The 19,227-nt window shown below is 31.9% G+C and overlaps 1 protein-coding gene across 1 annotated transcript; it reads right to left on the bottom strand.

Annotated features, from left to right (window-relative positions):
* Positions 1 to 1,998: 1,998 nt before the first annotated feature.
* On the bottom strand, positions 1,999 to 18,105 carry LOC110800823 (cation transporter HKT1;3). The gene is made up of 3 exons (XM_056840928.1): positions 17,032 to 18,105; positions 12,042 to 12,269; positions 1,999 to 3,012 (listed from the first exon to the last, which is right to left on the bottom strand). The coding sequence occupies exons 1-3, from the start codon at positions 18,078 to 18,080 to the stop codon at positions 2,814 to 2,816; spliced, it is 1,476 nt and encodes a 491-aa protein (XP_056696906.1). The 5' UTR covers positions 18,081 to 18,105; the 3' UTR covers positions 1,999 to 2,813.
* Between the last annotated feature and the right edge of the window lie 1,122 nt (positions 18,106 to 19,227).

Here is a 19,227-nt window from a genome sequence, read left to right on the forward strand (position 1 = left end):
AGTACGTGACACCAAAATCAAATAGTACTTTAACTAAAATGGACTTAATAGAAAAAGTACTAGCTATAACGTTAGAGGATGTTTTTTCTTCCTACCTGGTGATCACATTCAGCTTCCCTTAAGCATTCCCCTTGTTATATTCATTCCAGTTGATGTTCCATTCCCATTCTCGTTACCATTTTGTTGATTCCCTCCTGACTTTCCATTTCCATTCCTATTTCCATTATTGTTACCTCCTTGGTAACCCCTTTGTTGTCCTCTATTTCCTCCAGAACTTCCCTCATTCGTTTTCTTTTTGCATAACACTCATATTCCATGTGACCTAACTTGTTACAGAATATGCAAGTTACTAGGTTACCATCACAATCCTTTCCAGGATGGTTTCGAGGACACATATTGCACTTGTAGGTCCTTCCTCCATTCTTCCCTGACTGATTCCTGTTATTGGAGTTACGGTTTCCACTATTGTTCCCCTTGAACTGGAAGTTATTGTGTCCATTGTTTTTCTTTAAATTACCCTGGTTTTGTTGGGTACCCCTAGGGATGGCAAAGTTAAATGGATATCCATTTACCCAATCCACCCGCAATTATTAAATGGATGGATACTCGAACTAAACGAATGATATGCGGGTGACGGATTAAGCGGGTGATAGATCGGGTTGGATACGGATGACCCTCGCTCCATCCGTTTATCATCCATCCACCCGTATAATATATTTTTCACCAAAACTTTAATAAAAAATATTATATATTCAAGAATTTTTTTTTAATTCTTGTTGCAAATTATTTTTTTCAAAGATTTTGTTGTTATCTTTTGATATAAAATGTTTTATTATTGATGAAAATGACTGTGTGTTAAAGTTGATGCATGTAACTTCTTTTGTAATAAAACATTCATTCTTTATTCACCCGATCCACCTGTTTCATCCGCGGATAACGGATGGGTGGATGCGGGTGATGGGTTAAGCGGGTGACGGGTGGAGCAGATTGATAAACAGATGGATGCGGTTGAAACCCCACCCGATCCGAATCCGATCCATTGTCATCCCTAGTATTACCAAAAACCAAATTTAGCATGCTAAATTTATATACATGCTAAATTCGTTTTTTGGTAATACTAGGGATAGGAATGGATCGGATTCAGATTGGGTAGGGCTTCACCCTCATCCATCCGTTTATCAATCCGCTCCACCTGTCACCCGCATCCACCCATTCATCATCCGTGGATGAAACGGGTGGATCAGGTGTACGGATGAATGTTTTATTACAAAAAAAAGTTACATGCTATATATATATATATATATATATATATATATATATATATATATATATATATATATATATATATATATATATATATAAATATATATATATATATATATAAATATATATATATATATGTAATTTATTATATTATATTAAATGGGAGGAGAAATAAAAAATCTATTATACTCCCTCTGTATTTATTTAAGAGATACACTTGCCTTTTCCGGCCGTATTTATTTAAGAGATACACTTGCCATTTTTAGTAACTTATCAACCCCACCATCTAATTAAATAATCTATCTACACCCCATCCCCACCCCCATCCCCTAAAATGACATGGTCCCCACTTGTTTTACTTATTAAAATATCTACCCAACCCCACTTGTTTTATTACTTTATTTCATTTAATTCTTTTTCTTAATACCCGTGCCCGACCAAGTGTATCTCTTAAATAAATACGGAGGGAGTAGTTTATTAAAACAATTCGACATCAGGAGTGACACGTATCACTTTCTAATGTAAAATTTTACTACTAAAAAATTTCTAAAAAAATCTTTTTTGTATGTATTTTTTTTATTTTCTATCCTTCTTTATTAATTATTTTTGTAAGGAAAAAAGTATTTATAAATTATGGAAATAATATATGCCACATATATAGTATCTCTTTCGTTGTTTTTTAGTTGACATATTTATTTTATCATGTTTGCCAATGCAATATTTCAATCATTACTATCTTTGCCCAAAAGACGATTTCACATTACCCTGGTGCAGTTAAATCACGCACTACAAGATTATCATGACACTAAGCCTTGTATGCACTCACAAGCCTCGATTGAAGACCAAAATATTTTCCCAATAAAATTGTATGTGTGCAAGAGAAAATGAAAAGTTTCAGAGGTTTTATGCGTTGTGGTGTTTTTTTTCCCTGATAAAAAACGTTGATTAATATAACCAAGTTTGCAAAAAGAAACAATTAAAAGGAAGAGTTACGAGGAGAGAATAAATGACGGGTACTAATAATAAACACAAAAGCCCACAAGTCGTGCAATTCCCCTCATATCGAGACAAAACCAGACAGTCCCGTACACGCGTGTGTGTTCGACAAGACATTATTTCCGCTCTTTAAACAAGTACTCTCACACTCCAATATACAAAAAAGGAAATTAAATGATTGTTTAATATGCATGGAATAAACAATTTTCCTCACTTTTTCCACTTTCTCTTTATTTGTGGGTGGCTTTCTTTGGTGAACTAATTTTGGCACACCAAAAATTGAGTTTAGCACACCCACTGTGAGAGCACAGTTTTTGTGGTCTATTCACAAGGTGGTGTGCCAAAATCAATGATGGGGTGTGTCAAAACCAGTTTTCCTTTCTTTGACATAACTTAGAACTTCCAACACATTCCACCATATACGTTACTTCATTATATTTTCTTACAACAATCTACTTTCTTTTTCTTGCTTTCAATCATTACCTTGGTTTTTGTGAAAAGCAAAGTGTAACCATCGAAACGAACCGGAGGGAGACTTCTTGTAACAAGAAAAGTCAAAGCATTTTCCAAGCTTTTCCACCATGCAAGTTGAATCTTTTGAGTCTACCGAAAAACATGACTAGAATAAGAACACATTTTCCAGCACTACTCCATCGCCCACAAAACCCATACATTTTGTCCTCGCAATGTTCATCTGTATTTAACTGTCGTTTACAACTGTAGCCCGTTGACAAACCCACATTACCATAGGCACTGCAACAATCAAAATTTTCGTACAATAATTAATTATGCATCTTATACTTTATTCGTTTCAAAATGATTTTTACACTTTTTGTTTTACTCTGTTTCATAATTTTCTTTCGTTTGTGTTTTATGTTATTTTTTAACATGAAAATGTATCATCTTGTTGCTCATACTCACAAATTTTACATATTTCCACTCAGTTTTTCTTACTTTGTTTGATTTTTTCGCATACTCACCCACCTTTTTACATTATCTTTCTTACTTTATCCATATTTCATTTTATTATACTCACCCACTTTTTTACACACTTTATTACAATTGTCTTAATATTTGTATAAGTAATAACTATAATGATCATTGCGAAACGAAGGTACTCCCTCCGTCCCAAAATGTTCTTTACGTTTGTTATTTTGCACGCGATTTAATGACTAATTAATGTACATTGACATTCCTCTATTTTTTTAAACAAGGAAAATTACGTTTATATATAATATTTTGACTTTTATAAAAAATCTAATATTAGGAAAATGGAAAAGTATTTAATGTCCCAATTAAAAAGTGTGAGAGATTAAATACCCGGATGAATTTAATTGTTAAAATAATCATTTGACACAAATTTTAATAGAATATTAAAGCATTTATGTGATATTATAAAAGGAAATGTAAGAATATTTTTTGACACTCGAAATGCAATACGTGAATAACATTTTGGGACGGAAGGAGTAGTATATATTAAAAGACATTTATAATCAAATTCATCTGCCACGTGAGGCTCTCCCTCTTCTCTATTTTAAATGGTCTTACTCCATGCACTTACATACAATAAAAAATAGAATTATTGTTTATACAAGACTCGACCCTTGACCTCAAGTTTCCAACAATAAAGACCTGTCCACTAGACTATATGTCATATTTAATTTGATTTCGTTTTTCCCGCACAAAATATAATAAATAATAAAATAATAGTAGCAGCATATCATTTTTTATATTTTTTGGTAAGGGCATGCATACTGTTTTCATGTAATGATCCGGGGCATTGTCCGAGATCAAAAACTAGTTTGTTAAATTACATGTATATAAGAGTAAAGTGAACATATTTGCTCACTATTAGAGCACCACGTAGGAAATCATTATATTTCGGCTAAAGTGAAATAAGATTGCTAAGTTATTTTAGAATAAAATAAGTTTATATCACGTAGATTAAATAATTAGGTGTCATGTAGATATTTAATTACTTACTCAATCAATTAACGGGGGATCTATATCACCATATAAGAGTTTCATCTAGATATTTTAATTAAGTGAGTAAAAAGAGTTTGGGACAAATATTAATACTCAATTACATAGTACTTGTGTAGTTAAAATACTAGTCATCTATGCACGCGATGCTTGCTAAGATATATATAAAAAATAAAATTATGTTATGTAGAAAAATTATTCGCAAACGTTCTCTACAGGAAGATATGCATCAATTATACGGGATTTATATGTATTATAGAGTGTATTTTTTATTGAATAAAAAAATTTAAATTTAAATATACTTTATTAATGACAATACAAAAATGTGGCATAATAAAGTACTTGAAAGGAAAAATAAATTATGTGATTAATAAGGAATCTATTTGGCTTTGATAAGTGTGTGATTGTGATTTTCTTTTTTTACTTTTGACTTTTTGTCTGTTAAGATTAAATCTGATTGACTAACTATTTTTCTTCTATGTGTTTTATTTTATTTTACAATTAATGTTAATATAATTGGTAAATACTCTGTAGTATTAATAGACTAATTTTCTTTTATGTTTTTTTCTAGAGATTGCATGATAATCCATGATTTACAATAGCCTTTCTTAATTGGTGATTTAATTGCATTAAACAATCGATTTTTAAATTAATTCAATTCAATATCATAAAACAATCAGCTTTTTAATTAATTCAATTTGATGATGAAGTTATGGAGAGTATTTAAGACTATTCTATGGAGGGATACCAAATATGCATTACAAAGATGACCTCAAGAGTTCTCTTATAGAATAGAGATAAATTATAATTCTTAATTTAGGCTCCGTTTGGTATGGTGTAAAAGGTTTTATTGGAAAAGATTATCCTCTTTCCAATCATTTTACGTTGTTTAGTTGTACAAGGGATGAAAAACAAATTTTCATAAATCCCTCAAATGTGGAAAAAAATTTTCCATTTGAAAGGAAGGAAAATCACTTTTCCACCTTTCCTCCTTACCTCTCTCTCCCCTCTTCCTCTCAATTTTCACCCATCTTCTCCCATTTGTTTTTCCTATTAATTGTCGATTTTTCTTTTAAGGAACGAAAAAAAAAAAAAAAAACTAGTTTGGAATTGTGTTTTCTGTGGAAAATCATCTTTTATTAAAACGGTTTACACCAAATCGAACGGAGCCCTAAATAAAATTACATAGAAATAAAATTTAACGAAGACTCCAGAAAATTATACACAAAAAACCGATAAATGTTGTTTTAATATTACTAACTAGTGTAGGACCCGTGCGAGGCATGAGTTACTTATTTTAACTTTAAGTGCAACGTTAAATTAATTTAGAAAAGAAACATAGAAAAGTACGTAGATTTTTTTATACTTTTTTCACGCACCATCCATAATTTCATGTTAGGTATAAAAATTAGTTATCATGCTATAATATACGAGATGTCAATTCTCAACTTGAATCGTTGAACCCGCTAGGCTGGTCTGATCGTTAAGAACCAAAACCGTTAATGACCCGCGAGCTGGAACCCAAAATTCGGTCAGATTATATTCAACCCGAACCGATCGAAAAATATTAACCCGATTAAGATCCGAAACCTGATAACAAATCGTTTCACAGCAACCCGATCAGTTTCAACCCGAATAATATGGATTCGAAACCCGTTAATAACCCAATCCGTTCCAATCCAAATCGTTTGAACCCGAGGTAAACTCGTTTACAACCCGAGTTGTTTTAACTCGTAACCTGCTTAATCCGAACCGTATAAAACCAGTAACCCGTTTAATTCGTATCGTTTATAACCCATAACCGATTTAATCCCGCTACTGATCTTAAATTCTTAACACTCTTAAAAGTTAGTAATTGCCTTTATCTCTAGTTAAGGCCTCAATATTAGCATTTATAAACGTATTTATAATTGTGATTTTATAATTTGAAATCGAATTCACCTAAGTCGAAGCACAACCCTCTACCAATTTCATCTCGCAACTGATTTATCCTCATTGTATGAACCTAAAACGATAAAAACCTGAACAGATATAAACTTAAACCCGATATAATCAACTATACCTATTCAACTTGGCCCATTTCGGATCCGATATTAAATTTAAATACTATCTCATTTTTTATTGTGTTACCCGTACCCATTTTGTTACCCGCCCCATCTCAAGTTTATTCTCTTGAAATCGGGTCTGATCAAATCCATAAATTTTAATTAGGACCTATTTGATTTAATCAGGTCCGATTCCAGTAAGTTTAAATAAGTCAGATAAGTTCAAAAATTTTATTTCAAATAAGGTGAAGAGACCGCACTCAATCTTCATTTTACTTTGTTCCACTCCCTTATTATACATGTGGTCAAAATAATAAATAAATGAATAACATATTTGTTAGGTTATGAACAATCTAATTGATATGCGAAAAACCATAACTGTCAGAATCTAAGTAAAATTCACATTATCAATTAGCATAATTGAGAATATATACAATTAATGATGTGTGCCTTCCCTAGCTGCTCCTGAACCGAACAAGAACAAGTTTAGGGCTCCAAATGTCACCCCTCCGTAGATAGTCCACATCACATTCTAATTCACCTTAATTTTGACCAACTAGAATCTCGGTATAAGTAGATTTTTAAGAATTTCGGAATCTCACTCTTAGGTGATAGACAAAATTACAATGTTCCCTTGAATTGTAATTCACATGTGACTTTGTGTGTTTAATTATGTGCGTAAATAATTCTCCCTAAGCTCTTATCTATAGAGTAAGGAATATTCTAGAGTTTCCATAAATCATAACGCACTATAATTAGGAAACTAAAATTATGGTAGATTTAGGAAACAAATCCATATAGTCCATTAAGGAATCAACCGGCCGTGAGGAAGGCTTGTGGCCCAAGTAACTTGCTTGGCAAGTTAACTTGGTGCCCAAGCGAAGCTTACGACCAGCTATGCGTTGGACCCTTGCACGCGCGCGCTAGTTGTCCCCTTGTACGCGCGCGCTAGTTGTCCCCTTGCACGCGCGCGCTAGTTGTCCCCTTGCACGCACGCGCTGGCCTACTTGCTCGCGGGTCCGCGTTGTGCGCTTGCGAGCAGGCACTGGCCTGTGACGTTGACGCTTGCGTGCCGCCCCATGGGCGCTGTCCTGACGCTTTTGCTGGAAGTTGCTCTGAAGCTTGTCTGGCACGCGTGTTCTCCATGGGTCGTGTTGTACGCGACCCTTTGGCCCGTGCTTCCGGCTCATGGATCGAGATTCGCGTTTCTGATTCGTACAATATTTTCGTTTCTGGTAATATTTCCAATTCCGAGAATATTTCCATTTTCGACAATATTTTCGATTCGAACAATATTTCCATTTCCGACAATATTTTCCTTTCCGAAACTATCTATATTTCGAATAATATTTCCGTTTCCGACATTTCTGCTTGTGGTAATATTTCTATTTCTGATAATATTTCCGATACGAACTATATTTTTGTTTCCGGCAATATCTTCATTTCAGACAAATATTCTCGTCTTTGCCTTTCGATGGTTTGTTTAGCTTCCACTGAAACCAACATCCATCATTTTCGATTATCCATTTATTAGAGTATTTACTGAATATTATATTCACCTAAATGCTTGACATGTTCACGTACTATTTGTGTGACCCTACGAGTTCAGTCAAGAATAAATTGTGGCGTTGATAATATTAATTCCACTTGAACTGAAGCGGCATCTAATTAGGCATTCATATCACTTGATCTCATTGAATAATTAATTTGCTTAATTAATTCTGAAAAACATTTTTTAGAATTCACATTAAATGCATTAAATGAAATCTTGGAGCAAAGACATATTTTCTTCAATATTGATTATACTTAATGGAGTATATATGAAAGAATAGAACGTATTAATTTATTTATACATAATTATATGAATCTTTAAAAAGGGAAATCTTAATAATTATACTTTTACGTAAATATAAAAATTACATATCATTAAGCGATTGAGCTGCAAAAAAATATTGTGAATAGTTTCCACCATTTTTCTGTACACAAAAAATAGAAATATTGCATACTTTTCCTCGGCTAAAAGGTTTGAAATATTAAGAACAAAGATTATTTACATAATTTTGTATCCCGCATCCCCTAATAAATACGAAATAATATACTAAAATATGTATTTAATATACAAAAAAATCATAAACTAATATAAAAATATAAAGGAGGTATCCTACATGGTGACCTAATGGTATTGAAAATGCTACATATTGGAAATTTTTTATTTGATTTTCAATATCATGGTATATATTACATACTATTAATCAAGGTGACCTTGACATATTATTGTCCTTAGTGTATGCCTTAAGTGATGCATGCGAGTGATAATTTCTCCACTATATATGCCAAGTATATATTAAGTTGAATAATTAAGTAAATTTAGTTTATGGTACAATAGTAATACGTATATATGATGAATAAGGTATATTTTTTTTAATTGGTAATTTAAGAAGAAAGGAGCATATTGAACCAACACCTGACACAGGTTAACCAATCCAGCTATGCACTTTTGAAATATTTAGTTCGTATATTCCTATACGTTCGTGTTGTTAAGAATCTCAATAAATTATATTTACACAATAAACATTCCTATAAAATGGATAACTTTAATTGTATTCCTATTATCCATTTGTGCCCTCAATTATTAGAGAATAAAAGTAATGTACGGAGTAGTTTGCTAATAAACATGTGTGCCGTCAATTATTCATCTATTGATGATTAGTAAACTTAACGTGGTTAAACAACTATAGCTTATTTTTACTGGAGATTATACATATACTCTTGTACAAGTTATTGCGGCACAATAAATCATGTTTAGTATTGCATATTTGCAAAATATTCAATGTTTACTAGTGTATTTAGTAGAATATTTGACATACCATTATTAAGGTTTTTGTTTTATTATTTACCCCCTCCTTTTCTTTTTGTTCTTTACGTTTGTCCTTTTGCACTTTTGTTAACGACTAATTAATATGCATTGATATTCCTCTATTTTTTTATTTAAACAAGGAAAATTACGTTTATTTATAATGTTTTCACTGTTATCAAAATTCTGATATTGGGAAAATGAGAAAAATTTAATGTCCCAATAGAAAAGTGTGAGAGATTAAATGACCCAATAAATTTAATTGGTTAAAATAATCATTTGACAAAATTTTTGATAGAATATTAAAGCATTTATGTGATAATATAAAAAAATGTAAAGAACATTTTGAGAGACCCAAAAAAAAAATGTAAAAAACATAAAGAAATGGAGGGAGTATTATATTGTAGGAGAGGCAATTCAAAGAGTGACACTTGTCAACTTCACATTGATTTTCTCTCTTTTTATTACAGTTATAGATAGATATCTCAAAAATTTTATGCAAATATTCTATGATATTATAAGGGGCTTACTATTTACCGGCCCATATTACTCAAAACCGCCCCACTATTTTACCCATATACCCTCCTTTATTTACCCCCTCATTCAACATTTACCATCCTCATTCATCCTCTTACCTTCCCACCCCAAACCGAACCACCGCCGGCCAGCACCGCCGGCCAGCACCCCCGTCCACCACCGCCGGCCTGCACCCCCGCCACCACGTCATCAGTGACAAAATGCGTATAATGGTTAGATGGCCGAGTCTACCGATGGAATGTCGAATTCACAAGAGGGTATTTTTTTTGTCCGGAAAAAATTTCAGAAACTTATGCTTTTTAGCTTGTACCATGGTATAATCTTATGAATTTTAAGCTTGTACCATGGTACAGACTTATGAGTTTTTAGCTTGTACCATGGTAAAGACTTATGCATTTTAAGTTTGTACCATGGACGGAGCTTAAAATTCACAAGTCTACGCCATGGTGTGAGCTTAATATGCATAAGTGTATATTATTTAAGGTTTTGATTTGCTGTTAATTTTATTTAATCTACTTGGAAAAAAAATTAGAGACTTATGAATTTTTAGCTTCGACCATGGTATAGATTTATAAATTTTAAGATCGTACCATGGTACGAGCTTAAACTGCATAAGTCTATACCACGGTCGAAGCTAAAAACTCATAAGCCTGTACCATGGTACAAGCTTAAAATTCATAAGCATGTACCATGATACAAGCTAAAAATGCATAAGTTTCTGAAATTTTTCCGGACAAAAAAAAATACCCTCTTGTGAATTTGACGTTCTACCGGTAGACTCGGTCATGTAACATTACTACACACTTTGTCGCCGACGACGTGGTGGCGGAGTTGGTGGCGGCGTTGCTGGCCGACGGTGGTGGACGGTGATGTTGGCCGGTGGTGGTCCAGTTTGGGGTGGGAAGGTAAGAGGGTAAATGAGGATAGCAAATATTGAATGAGGGGGTAAATAAAGGAGGGTATGTGGGTAAAATAGTGGGGCAATTTTGAGTAATATGGGGCGGCATTTAGTGCTCCACTATTATAATAATGAAGTAGGTACAAGTTATTTGTAATACTAGATTAGATCCTGTGCACGCACGAATATCTAAAATTATTATTTGATCAATTTTTGTATGAAATGTTTTAACTGATATACTTCTCCTCAAAGAGCAAATGCATAATAAATAAATCAGTTACTTACTTAGTTAATCATTTAATATGCAATTTTCGTCCTACTGAGTATTACATATTTTATATGCTTAATATATATGCTAATTTGACAAAAATATTAAGTAAATAAAATTTTCATTTGATATACTTATTTGATTAAAATATTACCAGAATCATTTAAAGCAAATTATTATGTGGTATCTATTAGCTATCATATACATTCTAATATTTTTTTCCATACGTAAACAATTTATAAAAAAATGATAGAAAATATAAAATAATAAAGTAGATATATTTTTAGAAAAACGATTTTTGCTGGAAATTTTGCACTAGGAAGTGGCACGTGTCACTCCTGGTGTCTGTTTTAGTATAATGTAATCGATAGATATATAGACAGACTAGATTTTAGCCCGTGCGACGCACGGATTCTATTTAATTGTTACGTTAATATAAAACTCCTATATATATCAACTGCTATGTTTTATATATTAGATTAGATTTTTTTTTTTGGATTGAATTTTATTTTAATTATTATGGTGTTTGATTTTGGATGAAATTATATAAAAGAAATATTAATAATTAATTAATAAAAATATCTACGTGGCACCTAATTATTTATCTACGTGGCATTCAACTTTTTAATTCAAAAATAATTTTGAAGTCTTATTTTTCATTCATTGGCCGAAGCCATTAGATTTCCTACGTGACGCTCTAATATTGGATTAATGTTTGATTCTGGATTGAATTTTATTTTAGATTTGTGTTTGATTTTGGATGAATTTTATTTTAGATTAATTTTTTATTTATTAGAGCGTTTGATTTTGGATGGAATTGTATATATTAGGAATTAATTAATTAATTTAAATATCTTCATAGCACCTAATTAATTATCTACGTGACACTCGATTTTTTTAATTCAAAAATAAATTAGAAATCTTATTTTTCATTGGCCGAAAACATTAGTAATTCTAGGTGGCGCTCTAATAGTTTCTATATTAGATTATACATTAGTAAAATTATTAAATTTCTATATTTTTAAAGTATTTATCGAGATTAACCAAACAAGAATTCACGTGAATATGTTTTCTCTTATGTACAGAAAAGAATTAAAAATTTCTCTTCAATTATAAATAGTGTCAAGATTTTAAATTGAAACATCATGGTTGAAACGCATGAAGTACGATGTATAACGAGACTATATAAAATTTTACCTTATGACTTCAAAGACAATGTTTAGAACGTTGAAGTTGAGAGGGTCATCCGTCAAACTTTTCCTTTCGGTGATGCATATAACAATCACAAAGATCACCAAGTAAGATAATTGGGAAAACAATATATTCTCTCTCATCTTCTTCTGCTTTTTTATCCTTATTATTGTTTGTGGTGCGTCTTCTTGTTCATGGCTGATTGGAATAAATGAAGTGTATGGTGGAAGAAACCTTTAAATATTAACCAAATTAAAGCTTAATTAATTAAGCACTCAATATTAGTGACAAATCAAATCAAACAAAACAATAATAATAATAATAATAATAATAATAATAATAGTAATAATAATAGTAATGATTTTTTTTTTTTTTTTTTATTTTTTAACAAGCTTAACAAGCTACAAAGAACAAGTGAACTACAAGAAGTTGGAGGGGAGCCGAGATACAATCTGGGCCCCCACTCCTCTAGCTAGGCGAACCCGATCCTGCTGAAAATGTGGGCAGCTGCCCGCGCCCCAATGTCCTGAGCCCTGGAGTACGTCTTGACCCGCTTCAGCAAAGAAACAGCCCCTTTCTCTAATTCCCAAAAAGAAGAGAAGGAAAAAGGAAAGAATAATAGTAATGATAATAATAATAATAAACCATTTTGTGACAACATTTACCACTATATTTTATTTGAGATTTGTTGGGGAATACAGGCAAGTCAAACATAGGTTTTTAGTGGAAGTCCTATTCAAACGTAAGATTTAGAGCAACTCTAATGGTTACAAAATGCACCTACTCATAAAAAAAATGAACATGTGAGCAGGTAGTTCACCATTGTTACAACAATGACACAAGCAACTATTAAAACCTTGTAGCTATTTTGGGCTACATAACTCAAAAAATATATAGCTCAAAAAATATATAGCTCAAATAAATAAATTATTTAAATAAACGTTATAGGGAGTTACAAAGTATTGTAGCCCACCAATGTGATAATTTATAGTTTAAATCAATTTCAGTTAGAAATTTGATGTGGTAAACGTAGCCACAACATCTTGTAGCTCACCATTGGAGTTGCACTCACTCCGTATTACTCCCTCCGAATCTAAATGTTTTTCCCATTTTCTTTTTAAGTGTCCCAAAATGATATTCTCATTTGTTTTATTTCCTTTTTAACCTTGTAATCTTATTGGTTTATTAATATAAAACCATGAAATCTCATTGGTTAGTTTTAAGTATTGATAGATTGATGAGTTGACATTTTTATTCCTTAAATTCTAGTATTGGTTTTCACAAGTAAAAACATTAAAAGTTGTTTTGTTTTCTTGTGAAAAAAATCAGCAAACACAACAACTCCCCATAAAATACAACAATAAATGCATATCAACTTTCAATGTTGCTTTGTTTTCTTTCTCTTAATTACCTCGTAAAATAGCAAATGGGAAAAACATTTAGATTCAAAGGGAGTATATAAGTAGTATTAGCTTCCACTCTTTGCAAACATGCCCGCAGACGCACTAGACCAAAACCTCATTACCTTGGTCGATGATCCTATTGTAAAATAAAGGTAGTGTTTTTTAAAAATCTTAAAAAGTAGCAAATTACAAAAGTGACAAACTAAAAAGTATATTTTCACACATTTTCCTAATCTTAATGTATTTTCAAATATAAAGTATGTAGCTTTATAAATATAAAATTGCATACATTTACAATCAAATTAGTAAATTAACAAGTGTACCAGTTAAACTGTTACAAATATTCTGAAATAGGGGGAGTATCATGTTAAAATCTTGTTAGATTCGTGTCTTGATATGTATTTTTCAAATATTAACTTTTTTATAATTTGTTCTCTTACAAAATTGAATATATTAACACCTAAATAGTAAGCGTAAAGAACGTACTTATGTACCCTATAGCAAGAATTCCAATCCAGTTGATCTCACACTCTCACTAGCTCACTACAACTTGTACAAATATACAAACCATTATTGTTTCAATTAAGGATAAAGTTCGTACGTCATTGAACGTTAATTTGATAAGTTCGGTGGTGCTCTTTCTTTTATTTTTTTATTGTTCTATAGTAAAAGTTTACTTTATGAAAAATCGGGGTTAAAAATTGCAAATCTAATCTAATATACATATATAAATGAAGCATATTTGCTGGAAGATTAGAGCGCCACCTAGGATTACTAATGGTTATGTATAAAGGAGACATATTTGCTGAAAGATTAGAACGCCACCTACGATTACTAATGGTTTCGGCCAATGAAAAATAAGATTTCAAATTTATTTTTGAATTAAAAAAATCAAGTGCCACGTAGATAATTAATTAGGTGCCACGTAGATATTTTAATGAATTAATTAATTACTAATATATATAACTCCATCTAAAATCAAACACTCTAATAATTTAACAATTAAAAAATAATATATAAAGGAGGCATATTTGCTGAAATATTAGAGCGCCACCTAGAATTACTAATGGTTTCGGCCAATGAAAAATAAGATTTCTAATCTATTTTTGAATTAAAAAAATCGATTGCCACGTGGATATTATAATTAATTAATTACTAATATATACAACTTCATCCAAAATCAAACACTCTAAAAGCCAAAAAATAAATCTAAAATAAAATTCATCAAAAATCAAACACTACTCTAAAATAAAATAAATAAATTCAATTTAAAATCAAACATTAATCCAATATTAGAGCGCCGCGTAGGAAACCTAATGGTTTAGGCCAATGAAAAATAAGATTTCAAAATTAATTTTGAATTAAAAAAAAGTCGAGTGCCACGTAGATAAATAATTAATGGTCACGTAGATATTTTTTTATTAATTAATTATTAATATTCCGCATATAAAATTTCATCCAAAAAAAAAATTCTCATAATTAAAAAAATAAATCTAAAATAAAATTCAATGCAAAATCAAAAACTAATATAATCTAATATATAAAATTGGTATATAGGAGTTCTATTTAAACGTAACAATTTAGTAGAATTCGTGCATCGCACGGGCTAAAATCTAGTGAGTTGATAAAGTAGATAAGTCATGAGGAGAAAGATGGAAAGAGAACAAGTGAAAAAATAGGGAATACTATTTAAAGCATGGGGCAATCTAAAAGGAACATCCCAAAATAAAAATAAGGCATCAAAAGGGACAAAGCTAGTATAAGTGAGGTTTCCTAATTCTCTAATTGGTAGGAGATTGGAAATGGTATACTAGTTTAAGGACAAAATAATAACTTCGGGTGGTATACTAAGTATTAAAGGATAAATTCAGTCAATAAATTGAGTCTGACTCACGAAAAATGACATTTATCTTTTATTAGTTGTTTGGTACCAAACAAAAATACAATCACGTTACCAAACTATTTTGTTTGATACCACATGAGAAAATGCAACTACTCTTTTTCAGCCACATGAGAAAAAAACTATTATGTTGTTTGGTACTAAAGGAAAATGCAAACTATCACTACAAAAAATTGTACCATTAAGGACGAGAAATCACGTCGCTAAAGGCCATTAATCGTTGATTAATGACGGAATTTTCTATCGCGAACCCGTCATAAAAGGGGTCCGTCGTTAATGGAAAATCACATCGTTAACCCGTCGTAAAAGACATTTGCGACGGTTGTTCCCGTCCTTGTTTGGTTGTTTGCCCCGTTGCAAAAAAATTTGCTACAAAATTTTGACCCGTTGTAATTAGGTTGTCATTAAAGATACAAATTCTTGTACACTACAAGAAATTGTACTATTAACGACGGGAAATTCCGTCGCTAAAAGCCAACAATTGTTGATTAACGACGGGATTTTCCTTCGCAAACCCGTCATAAAAGGGGGCCGTCGTTAATGGAAAATCCTGTCGTTAACCCGTCGTAAAAGACATTTGCGACGGTTGTTCCCGTCGTTGTTGGGTTGTTATCACCGTCGCAAAAGCCCTTTTACGACGGAATTTTTACCTGTCGTTATTAAGTTGTCATAAAAAATACAAATTCTTATAGTAATGTATTATTATATTGTGAGTATAGCATTTCAAATCTCTACTGATTATAGAACAAGACTTCCTCAATAAAAGTGGACATAGGGTTCCGAATTCTAGTCAATTTTCGAATTATATTCCAAATGGAGGATTCCGTAAAATGATCATTCATTCATGTGGACCAAGATTCAATGCGATCTAAAAATTAATTTTTTATATGAATCCAGGTCTATTTCCGTATTTTTATTAAATAGTGCACCTCCTTAAATTACTTTATTAAAAGGCGACTTTCCATTTTTGATATATTTTTATTAAATAGTTCTCCTCCTTAAATTACTTTTTTTCCTTAAATTACTTTGTATTATGGTACCCGATCTGACCTACTTCATAGTAGTATGTTATTATTTTTTTATATCTATATTTTTTAACAATTTAATAATACCTTCATTATCATTTACACAAATCCTTTTTCAAAGTAAAATTTAGCTCAAATTGCTTAAAAAGTTATCCTATATATGTAAAACTTATCTGTTTTAATGATAATTTTTTCATTTTAATCAAAATCATTAATAATGTACGAAATATAAGGTAACTAATTTAATCGTTTAAAATATTTATTCATCGATATTTTTTTCCATAATATAAAAAATTAATAAAAACATACGGTGTATTAAAAATTACAAAAAATGAGCATTTTTTTTATACACCTAGCTCTACGTGCATGTAAAATATTAGACCTGGTCAAAAGGTGGGCTGAACCGGAACGCAGCCAAACAGAGATTTCTGTAAAAAAAAAACCGCTAATTCGAGCCGGAACAATCTTAAATAAACCTTTAAATCCAATTTTGAGTTATCATAAACTCACAAAAAAATTTTAAAATTGATCCAGACTCAAAAAACGGGCCTTAAAATTTTGCCAAAACCCACTACATTTAGGGCGGGTCAGACCGGGCTCGTAATGATCAGGTCTACTCTAATTGCAAAGAAGAGTTTAAAAAGGAGAAAGAGAGAATTAGTACTCACATCATGAGGGTGAATAAAACCAAGACAGCAGAAGAAACTAGAGAGAGATCAACAATATATTCCCCAGCATGGCGTGTATTCGCTGATTGAAACAACGATCCTACAAACTTCTGGTACGAGTTCATCCCTTCCATAACTCCAGACCTCCATTCCATACCAACAAAAACCACAACTTGTAAACCCAAAAACGCGATCACGGTGGCGGTAATACACCAACACTCTTTACTAGAGAACAAGTGACAATACCCGATCTCTTTGTTATGGTTCAACATGTAAGAAAACTCTGTTCTCTTAGTAAACCTCTCTAAAACCCATATAAAAACCCTTAACATTGGGGGATACAATGTGTTTCCTAAGAAGACGAAAGGGAGTACAATCAAAAGGAGACCGGGATTTCTCCTAAAAATGATCATGTTCTCATTTGTAGGGAGATAACCACAACTCGAAAAAGTTGAAACTATGGTAAATATGGAGAAAGTGTTTAGGACAAGTCCTTTGCTTTTAAGGACATTATGTGCACTTGGGGTCATGATCATGTATAAGGTTACCAAAGTTGACCCTAGTGTGTGTATTATTATGAGGTATCCTAGGACTACATACCCTAAATATTTGGTACACTTGTTGTAACACTTTATTGTATCATCATCATCATCATCATCTTCAATGGAATTGTTGTCAATCTTTTTTAGGGTTTTACTACGGAGATGGAGACCGAGCATGGAGGTGAAGACTTCGCCACCAACGAGCATTAGAAAGGTCATGAAAATGAGTTGGGTGTTAGAGAACACTTCCATTTCAAGTGTTGCCATGCTTGAGTTGGTTGTTGCTGAAACTGATGTGAAATATAAATCAAGATTGTAAAGCTTAGTAGTAGTGTTGTTGCCATTAATATTGGTGGTTCTTGGATTTGTGACCTTCAAAGCTATGTACCCGGATAACGAAACGACGAGGAAATAACAAAGATGAAGCCAAAATGGTGTAGCATGAGATATGATGGGGTGAAATACAAAGGTTTTCATGAAGGAGATGGATGGGGTGAAGGATAACATTTTGGGGAATATTTTTTTTTTCCAAAGGTGCTCAAAATGATTTGTTGCCTATGAATTATCTAGAGCATATTACATGTACGGTTCCCTTTCACATTTTCCCTTTGTAAGGAGAAATTTGTTGGGAACACCAATGAAAATAAAAATGCTTTTGAGTGCCCTGCATTCGGGTACTACTATAAGAATTTGTATTATTAATGATAAATCAATGCTGACAGGTCAAAAATTTCGTCACTACGGGGTTAACAACCAAATAAAGACAGCAACGAGCCTTTTACGACAGGCTAACAACGAATCAATAACAATACTTTTTAATGACGGGTTCACGATAGGAAATATCTTTTTTTTTTGCAAAGGTGCTCAAAATGATTATTATTTGTTGTCCTACGAATGATCAAGAGCATATCATATGTACCTGGGTGCACGCGCGGTACACCCTCTTACATTTTTCATTTCCATGTAAGGAGAAAATATGATAGAGATCACCAATAAACATAAAAATACCCTTAGATACACGGTGCACCAGAGTACACTCAGTATTTTCCGCAAAAGATCGTGGACATTGTGGGGTTATATATTTTAAATATTTATATATAGATAGTGCGAAGGAAAGCTCAACCAATGGAATTTATTCTGCGAGTACACGTAATTCAATTCACAAGCCCAATTGCCCAATTGCCCAATTGCCAAATAGCCAATAATTGAGGTTTTTATTATTTCTATTATTTTATGATTAATATTCAAAAAGAAAAAAAAATAGAGCCTTTTCCTACCGTACCATCTATATATATTGGTGCAATTGGCAAATAATCAATCGAGCTATTGGTTACAAACTTTTTTGTTTTGACTGCTTCAAAATTAAGAGTTGGCTTATTAGTTGGAGGTCCTCTTTCCATTCTATGATAGATGTTTGATTCTCATCGAGTTAAGGTGAAAGTTAGGGTTTAACCTTTTACGTTTTTCATCGTTTGAGACCCATATCTCTTTTCCACATTTTCTACCTATTATTTATTTTCCGACCGTACTTAATCAAAGGAAACACAAGATAAGTCACTTAGGTTAAAAGTTCAGTCCCTTAGGTTAAGTTCCGCGTGTTCGGGTTTCATTTGCTTTGCCGTTTACAACGCAAGCTCATCAGCCCCATTTTCTC

The sequence above is a fragment of the Spinacia oleracea genome, chromosome 3, assembly GCF_020520425.1.
Source record: "Spinacia oleracea cultivar Varoflay chromosome 3, BTI_SOV_V1, whole genome shotgun sequence".
Taxonomy (NCBI): Eukaryota; Viridiplantae; Streptophyta; class Magnoliopsida; order Caryophyllales; family Amaranthaceae; genus Spinacia; species Spinacia oleracea.

Bases quoted from the DNA above. Each gene is read 5' to 3' on its own strand.
- LOC110800823 (XM_056840928.1), bottom strand. From the start codon at position 18,080: ATGTTATCCTTCACCCCATCCATCTCCTTCATGAAAACCTTTGTATTT. The intron at 12,270-17,031 runs GTGAGTACTAAT...TAATATTTAAAG, and splicing joins GTTTTATTCACCCTCATGAT to GTTTCTTCCACCATACACTT. The intron at 3,013-12,041 runs GTAAAATTTTAT...TGATTGTTGCAG, and splicing joins ATTGTCTTTGAAGTCATAAG to TGCCTATGGTAATGTGGGTT.